At 50.8% G+C, this 12,999-nt stretch overlaps 1 protein-coding gene across 1 annotated transcript in view; it reads left to right on the top strand.

Annotated features, from left to right (window-relative positions):
• TTC7A (tetratricopeptide repeat domain 7A) overlaps positions 1-12,999 on the top strand; it is a 113,386-nt gene that overhangs the window by 19,133 nt on the left and 81,254 nt on the right. Inside the window, exon 4 of the mRNA XM_054566908.1 lies at positions 11,484-11,614. Coding sequence (XP_054422883.1) covers positions 11,484-11,614 — 131 coding nt within the window. The remainder of the gene's footprint in view (positions 1-11,483; positions 11,615-12,999) is intronic.

Below are 12,999 nucleotides of genomic sequence, written 5' to 3'. Positions count from 1 at the left end.
CCCACAAACTGAGAGGTCTGTGGTTCAATTCTCGGTTAGCGTATGCGCCTGGGTTGTGGGCCAGATCCTCAGTTGGGGAGTATGTGAGAGGCAACTGATTGATGTTTTTCTCACACATTGATGTTTCTCTCCCTCTGTTCCCCTCTCTCAAAAAATAAATAAACAAAATCTTTAAAAAAAACCAGTAATCCAGAATAATTGGGTTTTGAGGCTCTTTTCAGGAGGCCTGAGTGCTGCCCACTCTCATAAAGCCCGTTGCAGAATCCTGCTTGTTTGATTTTATGTGCTCATGGCTGTCAGCCCTGCCTCGCCACTGCACTCAGAGCCCCGTGAGGACAGGTGGTCATTTTTTCTGCACCCCTGGTTTCCACTCCCTCTTCACCCTTCCCAAAGGTCCCTACTCCAGCCGAATGAGCTCCGCTGCTCTGCTCCTTCACCTTTCCTTGGGCCACTGTCCTCGCACGTAAATAGCGGGGGCATTCCCTCAGGCACAGCCCAGGTGCCTCTGCCTCCCCTGGGTCGTTCACCCTACCGCATTCTCTCCCCGCTTCAGTCTCATTTGGACCCAGTGTGTCTCCCCAGTCACAGGTCGGTCAGTATGTTCCTCCTGCCAGGGGCCTGGCCTTTTATCGTTGTACCCCTCGAGGTCCCCAGCCCAGCTCCCACAGGAGAAAGTAAAATTTGCCAGGAGTTGCCCTGGCTGGTGTGGCTCAGGGAACTAAGTGCTGGTCTGCAAACTGAAAGGTTGCCAGTTCAATTCCCAGTCAGGGCACATGCCTGGGTTGCAGGCCAGGTCCCTGGTTGGGGACATGCAAGAGATAACTGATGGATGTATTTCTCACACATACTTCGATGTTTCTTCCCCTCTGTCTCTCCCCGCCTTCCTCTCTCTCTCTAAAGATAAATAAATAAAAGCTTTAAAAAAAATGTGCGAGTAGCTAAGTGTCTGCCAGGGACACCAAGGTGAACAGTTAAGATCCCTTCCCTTGTGGGAGGCAGGCAGGTGAGCAAAGCCTGCAGCTGGTGTGAAGCGGCTCTGAGAAAACAGCTGCGCAGGGGGAGGGGCTCAGCGCGCAGAGGCAGAACTGATGAGTCATGAGCTACCTGGTGCCACTCTTTCCTGCCTAGTCTCTGCATCCATAGGCCACAGTGCCAGCACAGTGTGCTGTTGGAAACACCAGGACATGCGAACACCCCAGAGGTGGTCTGTCTGTAAGCTTGTGACCATGGCCTGCTGGGGCAGGACAGCCGACCTGCTGCCTGGCTGGGGTGCCCTGGCCGTGTGGCTGTCCCCAGGGGGGGTGCTCTGCATTGACGCCCGAGGGGGCATTTGTGAAGTGCCCTCTGGCACTGCAGGGCCTCCGCCGCCCTCTTCCAAACAGGTCTGTCCCACCTGGGACAGCCTTTTGGGTTGAGTGGTCCGAGGCCTCATTTGCCAGGTCGGGGGTGTGTCTGCCTCTGCAGCTCCCTAGTAATGAGCCTTCGGGCATTTGGCATTGGCTCATCTCCATGATGAGAAACTAGGGCCAAAGACTGTGTTGACCCAGGCCCCTTGGATCCAGATCCAGGCCTAGAAGTTTCGGTCTCTCAGCAGCAGACGCCAGGGCTCCTCTCAGCAGCCCCAGCCCTCAGTGTAATGGGGAAACCATGGGCTAGGCTGGGGTACACATGCCCCTTGTCCCAAAGAATGTGCAGCAACATGTGAGAGCCACAGCAAAGTGGGGGGGGGGGGCTTGTGAAGTCCCAGGGGATCAGGGCTTCCCCAGGCCCCAGCCCTAGCTCCTGATAGTCCAGTCTTTCTGCCTCCTCTGGCACTAGCAGGAGCAGAGAGCATCTGGCCCTGATTACCCGACCTGCCCCTCAGCCACCTTGACTTGTTGTCCACAGGGAGAAAGGGATCCTTAGCAAATTATGTCAGGCAGAGGGGCTACCAGGAGTGAAGCTTGCCCCCTTTTGTGGGTCTTACTTTGAGCCCCCAAAGATATCCAACATGGGCTAATACCCTGGAATGTTTCACCAGGTGCCCTAAAGCTCCGGCCTCCGTGGCCCAAGGTCGCACCTCAAGACAAAACAGGCTGCCTTCTCACTGGCGCTGCTGCTCTGTACCTGGAATTCCAGTTGCTTGGCTGGGAGATGACAAAATCCTCACTCCCACATCTGACCTCCACTCAGCCAGTCCTGTACTTCAGGAACTGTCCCCCCTGACGTTACGCTTCTGGGATCAGTTTCCGTATAGCCAGACTTACGGTCGTCATGACAAAAATGCAATTCCAACTATCCGGAAGCGCAACAACCATAATGGGGAGAGGCTAGAAATCGATAGGCTCCTGTAACTATTAAATCACTGGGGTAGGTGGCATCACGCTTACCTGGATCTAGAGGCTGTGTGCTGAGGGCTTTCTCAGCAGCTCCAGGCTTACATGGTCCTCAGCCCAGCACTCGGCCTGGGACCAGGTGCCGTGAGGCTCGATCCCATTGCCTTGGCTTGGTCTTCTGCCCACCCTGGAACAAGTTACTGGGTTGGTGCAGGGGTGGGATTTCCCCTCCTGAATCTTGGGGACTGAGTTGGAGGAATGGTTCCTCATAGAAAATCAAGGTGCTGCTTTGGCAGGAGAAAGGTTCGAAGAGTAGAACCTCAGGTCCGAGGCAGGACTGGCTCACCTCAGGTTACACCAGTAGTGACCAGGTTGGGATTTGAACATGGCTCTCCCTTACTCTGGCTTGGGGCTCATCCAAGGAGTAGCAGTTTGATGGGACCGCTGTGTTCCAGAGATGGAAGTGAGACAGACACAGCTAGTGTGGAGCCTTCCTGGGTGAGCTGAGGGGGGAGCCTGATCTTAAGGAGGGATCACCCCGGATGAGTGCGAGAGGTGCCTTCCAGGTAGAGTACAAAGGGAAGTGGCGGTGACTTGTTTAAAGGTGGGGTATAATCACACCTTCTTGGGGCTAAGAGGGGGCTCACATAGGAGGGAGTGGGACATAAGGGGGCATTGAAAGCTTGGCAGTATGGCTCAGGGTATCCCTTTCTGCTAGTGTTGTAGAAGTTTGGCCCCAGCTAGCCCCACCATGACTGGTGTGGCACAACCCATTTCACCTCAAATAGGGCCCACCTGTTGGTCAACACTGTGTCTGGGTCTGTCTGCAGGAGAGGGGTCTGGACCCTAGACCCCAGGACAAAGCCTTTGTGGATATGGGGTGACACGCTGTCCTCTTTTCTGTGGGTCTAAGCTCTAAGGGGTATTCCCAGCGTTGATGGATGTGCAGGATGCTTCAGGGCCTGCACTTTTGACATCGCAAACCTTTTCCAGTTTCTCCCCCCAAAAGCCCTGGTACCCTCGTCCACCTCTCATACGCCTATTCTGTGGTGAAAGGCTTCCTTCTCTCAAGCCTTCCTGTGTCACTTCCATTTCTGGTGCTAATTTGGCGTACTAGTGATGTGGGGAATGACCCCCGACCCCCGCCATGTCTCCAGTGTGAGTCCTGGCTTAAGCCTAATTTGGGGCTCACTGTGACCCCACAAATGAGATGCATGCAGGCCCCTTGAAGACCAGTTGTGCCCCACGTTTTAGCCTAGCCACCCCCTTTCCTCTCGCTCACAGCCCGGCACCAGGGAGGCCGTAGTCCAAGGTCTGGGCGGGCTTGCCCACTGGCTGCCCAGTAAACGATTGGCCTGGTCATGGAGAAAAATGGCCCCATTCACCCAAAATACTGCAGTGAGATGCGAAACTGTGAAGGTGCTGTGAAGAGGAAAAAATAAAGCACTAAGCAGTTGTGAGAATTACGATCTGGAAATTCTCTTCTTCTCGCCCCTCAAGATTTTTTTTTTTTTTTTTCTCTTTTTCAGTTCTCTTTCAGTTAGTGCAACCCTGGCTATTCCACTCTCACGTGGGATTTTGTGGCTTATAAAACTTTTAAAAATAAAAGAAAGAACACCAGGCCTCCCCGAGGGCAGGATACGGTAACAGATTTGGTTCTGATTTTTATTTTTAGTCCTGGTATGGCAGGAATTAGCTGTTTATTTTGGTTTCCTTCTCAAAGGGGCGTGGCCTGTTTGTCTTGCAGAAGAGCAGGTCAGCACTTGTGGTTCTGCAGCCCTGGCCCCAGACTGTGGTCCATGAAGTGGGAGCCTGGCTTCCGGATGGAGAGGCATGAGCAGGCGATATTGGGGCATCTTGGAAGGAGGTGGGTGTGTTAATTGTGTCCACACCAAGCCTTAAATGCGAGCCTTCCTGGGCTGCAGGATACAAAACAGGGCAAGATGGTGAACAGAATCACAGGATGGAACACCATAGGGCTGAAGAGGAAGAGATTGGGGTGGTCTCTCCGTATCTTCTGCTGGCAGCCCTTTCCTCCATTGTGGGAGTCCACCCAGAGAGTAGTCAGTGGGCGTGGGGAGTGTGGAGCGGGCTTTGAGGAGTGTATCTGAGAAAACAGCTTCGACACCAGGGTAGACAGATGTAACTAACTCAACCATCAATGGGAAAGGTGAGCCGCCATGGGCTGGCCAGAAGCTTGAGATGTGGGACCCCTGAGTGGCCTGAGGGTAAGGAGTCATCTGGAGTCTGGGCCAAGAGAGCAGGCAGAACTGAAGCCAGAAGACCTAGATCTAACCTGGGCTCTGCCACTTGCAGCTAAGTGGTGTTGGAAAGAGTATCTTCTCCCTGAATTAGATTTCTCATGTGTCATTCTAGGGAAGGGCTAAACCCCTACCTAAGAGGTCATTGTGAGCATCACTTGAAAACGTTTTCTAAAAGCATATGTTCTGCGTTTTATAATACTTTCCAATTTAATTCCCATGGCCACCCTATAAGGTAGGCATTGCTAGTATGTAATCCCATTTTTGTGTTTGGGGAAACTTTGATCTCTGTCCTTCCAGTTATTATTTTTTTTCCTGTGGGTTTATATGCATGTGTTTTTTAAACAAAAATAAGCTCATACAATTATATTTTTTAAAGTTAGTATTTTTATGAGCCGGTTTCCAGTACACATCTACATCACCACTTAAAGTGGCTTCATAATGAGCATTTCATTGTAAGGATCTATTGTAATTGAGAAAACTTGTTTCCTGCTATTGGACCTGTAGGTTAAATCTCAAATTTTTGCATACAAGGGGCAACCCCAAATAACTGAAATTTATTTATAAAAAATTGTATATTTATTCTTACATGTTTAAACTTCAGTCACCTTCAAAGTACTCTCCATTCAATGCAGTACATCTGTGGAGATGTTTTTTCCACACTCAAAACAATTTTTGAACTGGTCGATTTTGATACCGTTTAGTGCTTCTGCCATTTTTTGTTTCACCTCTTCCACATTGGCAAAACATTTCCCTTTGAGGACTTTTTCATCTGGAGAAGCAAAAAAAGTCACTAGGGGCAAGACTGGGGCGGGGGGGGTGGGTCATGCCATTTTTTGCTCAAAAACTGCTGAACACTCAGTGCAGTGTGGGCAGGTGCACTTACTTATAAGTCACCCATCATGAAATGGGCAAACACATTGGAAAAGTCTTCAGAAAAATTCACTGAAGCCAAACGCAGCCTCTCACAACACTACCAGCTGGTACCCAGGTACAAATGGGTTCCTAGAACACTCATCTACCGCAGGAAACCTGTATCACAAGGGGCCCGCCTTGCAGAAGATAATTCTGTTTTTTGGTCCCCCCTACCTTGTACATCATTAATTTAAGATAAATTCCAAGAAGTCAAATTACTGGGTCAAAGTGTATGCGTTTTTTGGAGACTTTGAGAAAAGAAGTCAAATTGCCTACTTTTGAAAAAATTTTTCCATTGGTAAAATATGCAGAACATAAAATTTATCATCTTAACCATTTAGAAAATTGTTGTGTATTTTTTAATTGTTCAAATAGACTTGTCTCCATTTTCCCGCTACCATCATTTAGAAAATTGTTTTATTGTAGTAAAATACACATAACATAAAACACTATATTAACCATTTTTAAACATATAGTTCAGTTAAGTGCATTGACATTATGCAACCAGTCTCCAGAACTCTTCATCTTGCAAAAGTGAAACCTCATACCCATTAAAAATTCCCTATGCCCCCTGCCCCCAAGCACCTGGCTACTGTCATCCTACTTCTGTCTCTGTGAGTTTGACTACTGTAGGTACCTCATGGGAAGTGGAATCATAGAGTATTTGTCTTTTTGTGATTGGCGTATTTTACTTAGCGTAATGTACTTAATGGTTCATCCATGTTGGCACATAAGACAGGATTTCCTTCTTTTGTAAGGCTGAATAATATTCTACTCTATGCATATACCACATTTTGTTTATCCATCCATCTACCAATGGACACTTGGGATGCTTGTACCTTTTGGCTGTCATGAATAGTGCTGCTATGAATATGGGTGTACAAATATCTCTTCTTGACCCTCTTTTCAATTCTTTTGGGTATATACCCAGAAATGGAGTTGCTGGATCATACAGTAATTCTATTTTTAATTTTTTGAGGAACTGCCAAGCTGTTTTCCACAGAGGCTGAACCATTTTACATTCCCACAGTTGCCAACTTTTGCATGTGATTTATGAGGGTTCTTCCCTACCTGGCTTCAAGGCTTCCTCCCTAGGGGCTGAAACACCGATTTGCATTTCTCCCTCCCCATCCCACCCCAACCTGGGATTCCCAACTCTGGGATTAGCCCTCTGTGGGTGCCCCGTGCTCCTCCTGGATCAGCTGGGTAGGTGAGAAGGAGGGGGTCCACCGTATGGAAAGTTCCATTGCAGCAGAAGCATTGTGCTCTCCACCTCTGCATCCAGGGCTCATAGGGTGGGGCTTCTTGGAAGGGCAGCCGTCTGGGATGTGGTGAGTCATCCTAGACCGAGGAGGCTGGCACCAGCCTGGGTGTTGAGCCCCGGACTGTTCCAGGATCAGCTTGCCTCTAAACCAAAAGTTTGGAGTTTATGAGAAAGCAAGCGCTTCTCTTGAAAGGGACCCTCCCTTGGCTTACAGAGTTGGGTGTTTTCATAGAAAGGTACCTCTGCCAGTGGGAATCGTGAGGCAGTGCCTGGCACTTCTTGGCAGCCCTGGCCTCCTGCCTGATCGGCAAGGCTGTGTTATGACCACTGGGGCCCTCGTAGGGCCGGGCTCAGGAGCATCCGCCTCCACCAGGATCCAGGGTTGGAGTCTGGCCACTTGGGCGGGAACACTCAAGGGCAGAGGGCGCAGGGGAACCCAAGGGTTGGAGTCCCCAGCATATTTCTGATCAGATGTTTGTAGATAGGAAAACGGACCTTCATATAAATCAAAGAGCAGACAGAAGGTAAAGAAGCCCCTTTGTTTTGGGTGGAACTGGGTGCCTGAACCGTGACTCTGATCAGGAGAAGCCATTGCGAGCTCCAGGAAGTTTTTGGTCGTATACGCGTGTTGGAAACTACTTTAGAGAAGACCACCTCAATGGCCTTCTTTCAGTTCTCCAGAATCAAAACTGCTTCCTTTTAAAAAGGGATAGTATCCATTCATTTTAGATAACTTGTCACACTGTAAGGTACACAGATCTTAAGGGTATAATTTGATGAGTGGGACAAGTGTAAGCACCCCTGTAACCAACAGCCCAGTAAAGACAAGGCTTGTTCCATCACCCCAGGAAGTTCCCTCAGGCCCCTTCCAACTGATCCTCTTCCCGCCCCCACCTCCGGCAGTGATTGGTCAATTTCTATTAATACAGATTAATTTTGCCCTTTTTGGAATATCATTTAACTGAAATATTACAGCAGGTACTTTTTGATATCTGACTTCTGCACAATTTCTGAGAGATTCATCTATATTGTATGTATATCAGGAGTTTGTCCTTTTACCTCTGAGTAGTATTCCATTGTATAAACATACAATTTGCTTATGAATTCTGCAAGAACTGGTTTTTAAATGGAGAGGGAGAAACCCACTGGGCTGGAGAGCATGACCGTATATGTATGTTCATCTGTGCTCCTTTCTACTCACTCAATTCTGGGCCCTCCTCCCACTGGTGCAAAGATAATCAGAAGTGGGCAGAGAGGATTGGGCAAGGTAGGACAAAGGCATACCAAAGGACACGCAGCCAAAAACATTCTGCTCGTTCCAGGTTGGGGGGCGTAAGGTCACGGAGAGGAGGTGGTTTTGCTGGGAGCTTTCAAGGAGGATGGGACTTAGAATCCTCAAAAGAGCACGGTGGGCAGGACCCTGCTAGGGGCAGAGGGAACAAGTGAAGAGGGAATGGGAGGCCCCCCCAGACAGATGTCACTAAATTCCCTGCTTTGCAATGGCCACTTGACTGGAGAGGCTTGGGACCGGCAGCCGAACCTGCCAGGCAGCTGGCAGCGTCCTTCCCAGCTCTGGGCTCAGAGGAGGGGGACAGGGTGGCCGTGTTTAATCAGATTCACACTGTCTTCTGGAGGTGACAGTGTCCTGCCGTCGGCAGTTGGTCTCCCAGGCTAGGCCTCTGAAGAGCATGTATGATTGTCCCACCTTCCTGTGGGGTGGACAGGCCACATGACTGGGGAGCAGGGGCTGGGCCAGCACCGGCAGTGAGCAGTGGGGCCTGCCTTTGCCTGCCTTCTTCCTGAGTCGCCTCCAGTACTCCCTCTATTTCTCCTCCCCCTTTAGTCCTCTCCAGTGGGGAGCTGAGTTAGTCATGAGTCATCTGGCAGGAAGCACATTGACACCCAGTGACATGGGTAACTGAGTCTTTGTGCTGAACTAGGGCTTCCACGTTCTGCACCTGCCTCCACCCAGGCCAAGGCACCCTGGCCTTCGGACCTGTTCACACCCCAGCCTGGCAGAGGGCAAGGTCACTGAATCTGTATGAGTTGGGATGTAGCCAAGAAAACGATAATCCCTCACCTTATATTGGCAGAGCACTTTGTGCTGTCAGACATGATCAGGCTTGCTCTTTCTTCAGCCAGCTGGTACTTGCTGAGTGCCTACTGTGCGCCAGCTAGTGGAAGGGTGAATGCGATAAGGTCGGTGCCTACTGGGAGTCTGCAGTCTGGCTGGGCAAACGTGTGATCAAATAAGTCTTAAGAAATCGTGGGGTAGGTATATGCAAAGTATAGACTGGGGCCCAAGAAGGGAGTGGTGAGTTATGCCAGGGTTATTTTGGGAGGTTCCCCATAGAAGAGACTCAGTGGGGCAGAGGGCAGGGGGAGGTAATTTGGGGTGGACTCGGCGGGGAGAGGGTGCATTCTAGGCAGCACAGACAACTGGAGCAGGGTCTGCAGCTGGGCGCAGGAGGTTAGGTATGAATGTGGCAGTTACAGTATATTAGACAACTCGGGCTGCTATAACAAAGGGCCACAGCCCGGGGGGCTTATATACAACAGACATTGATTTCTCACAGTTCTGGAGGCTGGAAGTCCAAGATCAATGCACTAGCATGGTGGCTGCTGGGAAGAGCAAGCCCCCTTGCTGTAGGCTGCCACCCTCTTGTTGTGGTCTCACGTGGTAGAGAGAGGGAGGGAGCTCTGTGGGGCCTTTTTAAGAAGGGCACTAATCCCACTAATGAGGGATCCACCCTCAGGACCTACATAATCACCTCCCAAAGGCCCCACCTCCTAATACCACCACATTGGGTGTTCAGTCTTCAACATAAGATTTCAGGGAGGAGGCGGGGAGGCACAAACACTGGATCTACAGCACAGGGTGAGAAACAAGGCTGGAGAGGTCATGGGGTTGGGTCCTGGAGGGCCTAGTAGGAGTCCTCCGAGCGTTAGGAGTCTGGGCCTTGCCCTGTAGCCGTGGACACTCCAGGAAGGTTGTAAGGGGTGGAGATTCGGCAGCACCGCCCTGGGTGCCATGTGCAGGGGGATGATGGTGAGACTGGAGGCCGGGAGGCCAGCTGGGGGGCTGATGTGCTCATCCTCTTAGGAGATGAAGCCTGAAACAAGGCAGTAAGAGAAAGGAGGGGAGGGGAGACATGTTACGGGCTCGATTACAAGGTGTATGCTGCGGTTGTAGGGCAGGAGAGAGTGAGGATTCTCTTCTTACAGTTTCTTGGGGCACTTCATCCCGAGCACCCAGTGCATGTCAAGTGCTGTCTGGGGCACAAAGATGAGAGTCCTGGACTCTGCGCATTGGGAGCTGACAGTCTAGGACAGCACCCTCCAGTCAGGTCTGTGTGAGTTGCACGCGACAGAAACACAATTTAAAATGGCTTTGACCCAAAAAAGAGTGGTTGGGGGGAGGGTTTATTGTCACCTGTACTAGAAAGTTTCAGGGGATAGAGCTTCAGGGAAGATGTTCAAAAAGCGTCTTTAAGAATCTGCCCTTTTCCATTCTATCCGTATCTCATCTGTGCTCTGTGTAGACTTCTTTGATTTTTTTTTCCATGACTAAGATTATTCATTCTTTCCTGTCTTAAAAACACTCCTACAAATACAGTTGTTTCCTTTACAACATTCACTTCTAGGGAGTATAACAATGTTTCCCCTTCGTGGCTTCCTACAGTTTTTTTTTGCTTTGTTTTGGGTTGCTTTTTGTTTTGTTCTGTTTTGTTTGTCTTTCTGCTTTAGAGCTCTGCTTTTACTTTAGTTTTTAAAAGATACTTGATTGTGGTAAAGAACACGTACCATGAAGTGCACCATCTCTACCACTGTCAAGTGTGCGGTTCAGTCGTGTTGACTGCATGCGCGTCATGTAGCTTCATTGGAAGACGGGCTTTCCCTGACACTTCCAGGCTGACCTCTTACCAGCCTCCCAGGCCCAGTGGAAAGAGGAAAATCTCCAGGATGGGCTCACTCTTTGCTCAGACCAGGCCGTGTGCTCCTGCTCAGCCACTGACTGTGGCCCGATGCAGGCGCACATGCAGCTCTGGAGGTGGAGTGGGGGCACCATCACCCTAGAACCATACAGGCTGAGACTGCGGGAAGGGTGCTCAAAGGGAAAGTGAGGTGCTGTTGCTGAAAGAATGGGAAGTGGTTGCCAGGGAGGCACAAACAGCAGATGTCCACCCACTCTAGGCAGATAAGGCACAGATCACTTAGGCGAGGTAGCAGCTGGTTCCAGGGGAGAGGTGCATGTAAAATGCTGTGTAACTCAAGCGTCTGCCATGCGCTAGGGATTGCGGAGGTCCAAAATGAACCACATTTTGTCCACAGGGAGCTTTTAGCTACTGGGGGAGAGAAGAGCTGGGCGTAACTACTGGCTCCACAATGCAGACCTAGTGAGCGCCTGGGGGGTGGATGATTTCTTCCAGCAACTGGAAGGAGGGTCGGGAAATGGTTCCTGGATAGGTTGGTCTGGATGCATAGGCAGGAGTTGGATGTGGGGGTGGCACAGTGTGGTTCCCCATGTGGGGCAGGGGTGCCTCCTGTCTGCCTGCTACTTGATTCCAGCTGCTGCTAATATCACCATCGCTTAGCCTCCTCATTCCCCTCTGTGGACCTCCTCCTCCTCCTGGCTGCTCTGGAGCGTAGGTCTCCTCCGTTGAGCCCACCCTGGGCCCGAGGGGGGCCTGAGCAGGGCAGGTCTGAGGGGATCTCCTCCTCCCGCAGGCCTCTCCCTGGAACGCCTACCCAATTCCATCGCTTCCCGCCACCGCCTGACTGAGAGGGAGGAGGAAGTGATCACCTGCTTCGAGAGGGCCTCCTGGATCGCTCAGGTGTTCCTACAGGATCTGGAGAAGGTGAGCCGGGACTACAGCTCCGTGTTCATAGCTGCCCTCTATTGAGAACCTATATCCAAGGCCCCCACTAAGACCATAGGTCAGCCTCGTGCAAGTAAGAAAAAGGCACCCTGTACCCCTCCAAAGATATGCTACCTCATCTATTGGAGAACTCATAACGGGCTGATTCTGTTGGAATGTGACTCTTTACTGCCAGGATATATAGTTTTAATAAGTAGATGAGTCCACATCATCTCTGAGCGGCTGGGAACCTCCTTGGTGAGCTCCACTTGTACAACCAAATGTGACAGCTCTGTTTGTGTCTGTTCACTTGTTGACTCCTCACAGCGTCTCTGAAGTAGCTCTTCTGCTCATCCCTGGTGAGGTTTGGAGAGATCAGACCATTTGCTCACCACGCTCCCCTTGGAACAGGTGCAGCCAGGCGAGGCCTGTAGACCCTTCCTTGTTCTGGGGAGCCCTGGAAGCTCCCTGCTGGCTCCCCTATGGGAAGCGAGGTCTGGGGCTCATTCCCCAAGCCTTTCAGAGGCTGACAGGAGCCTGGAAGTTCTCAGGCCCCCTCATTCCCCAGCTCCCCCTGAGGGGCCTGTATGAACGTCTGGGATGGCAGTGCTAGGTGTTAGCGGTGTGCTGTGACGCTCCCCCAGTTCCCCGCTTCTGGGCGGCTCTTCATGTATTGCCATGCACTATACATGAAGCAGGCATGTTCAACAAAGATCCTGCTAACAGACACCGAGCCCCTGCTTTTTTGTCAGACGCTATCTGAATACTTTCCAGTCCTTCTCTAATCTAACCCCCACAAGGAGGCTGGACGGAATTTGTAGTGTACTCATTCCCACACCGAGAAAACTCGGGCTGGAGAGGAATTAAATAGCTTCTTGCAGTTCAGACAGTTAATACGTGGCATCGGCAGGATTCAGACCCTGGGAGTGTGGCTCTGGCCACTTGTGGGGGAGAATTTGGGGGTGGTGCTTAGACATTCTCTTTAATAGATGTGTAAGAGCTGTTGGCAGACAGGTGCGAGGGCGGAATAGGTGAGGATTGTGTCCTGCAGCGGGGTGATTATGAACTGAGCGCCCTGGAGCCCAGCAGACATTTGAACCTCACTCACTTACTTTGGCAAACATCAAAATGTCAACCCATTGCCTTTTTGTGACAGGGCTTTTTGGAGGAGTCTTCCTCCGGCCAGGCCAGTTCTCCTAGAGTAGGGTTTCTCAGCCTCAGCACTCCTGACGTTTGGGGCCAGACAATTCTTGCCTGTGGGGCTGCATTTTATTAAATGTTCAGCAGCATTGCTGGCCTATACCCACAGGATGCCAGCCGCCATTTTTGTTTTCGACAACCAAAAATGTCTTCAGATACTGCCCCATGTCCTTAGAGGGCAAATC

Source organism: Pteronotus mesoamericanus, unplaced genomic scaffold, assembly GCF_021234165.1.
Source record: "Pteronotus mesoamericanus isolate MK-2021 breed Mesoamerican mustached bat unplaced genomic scaffold, CSHL_Meso_final contig_101, whole genome shotgun sequence".
NCBI classification, from domain to species: domain Eukaryota; kingdom Metazoa; phylum Chordata; class Mammalia; order Chiroptera; family Mormoopidae; genus Pteronotus; species Pteronotus mesoamericanus.
This window is presented reverse-complemented; position numbering and strand designations above follow the sequence as displayed.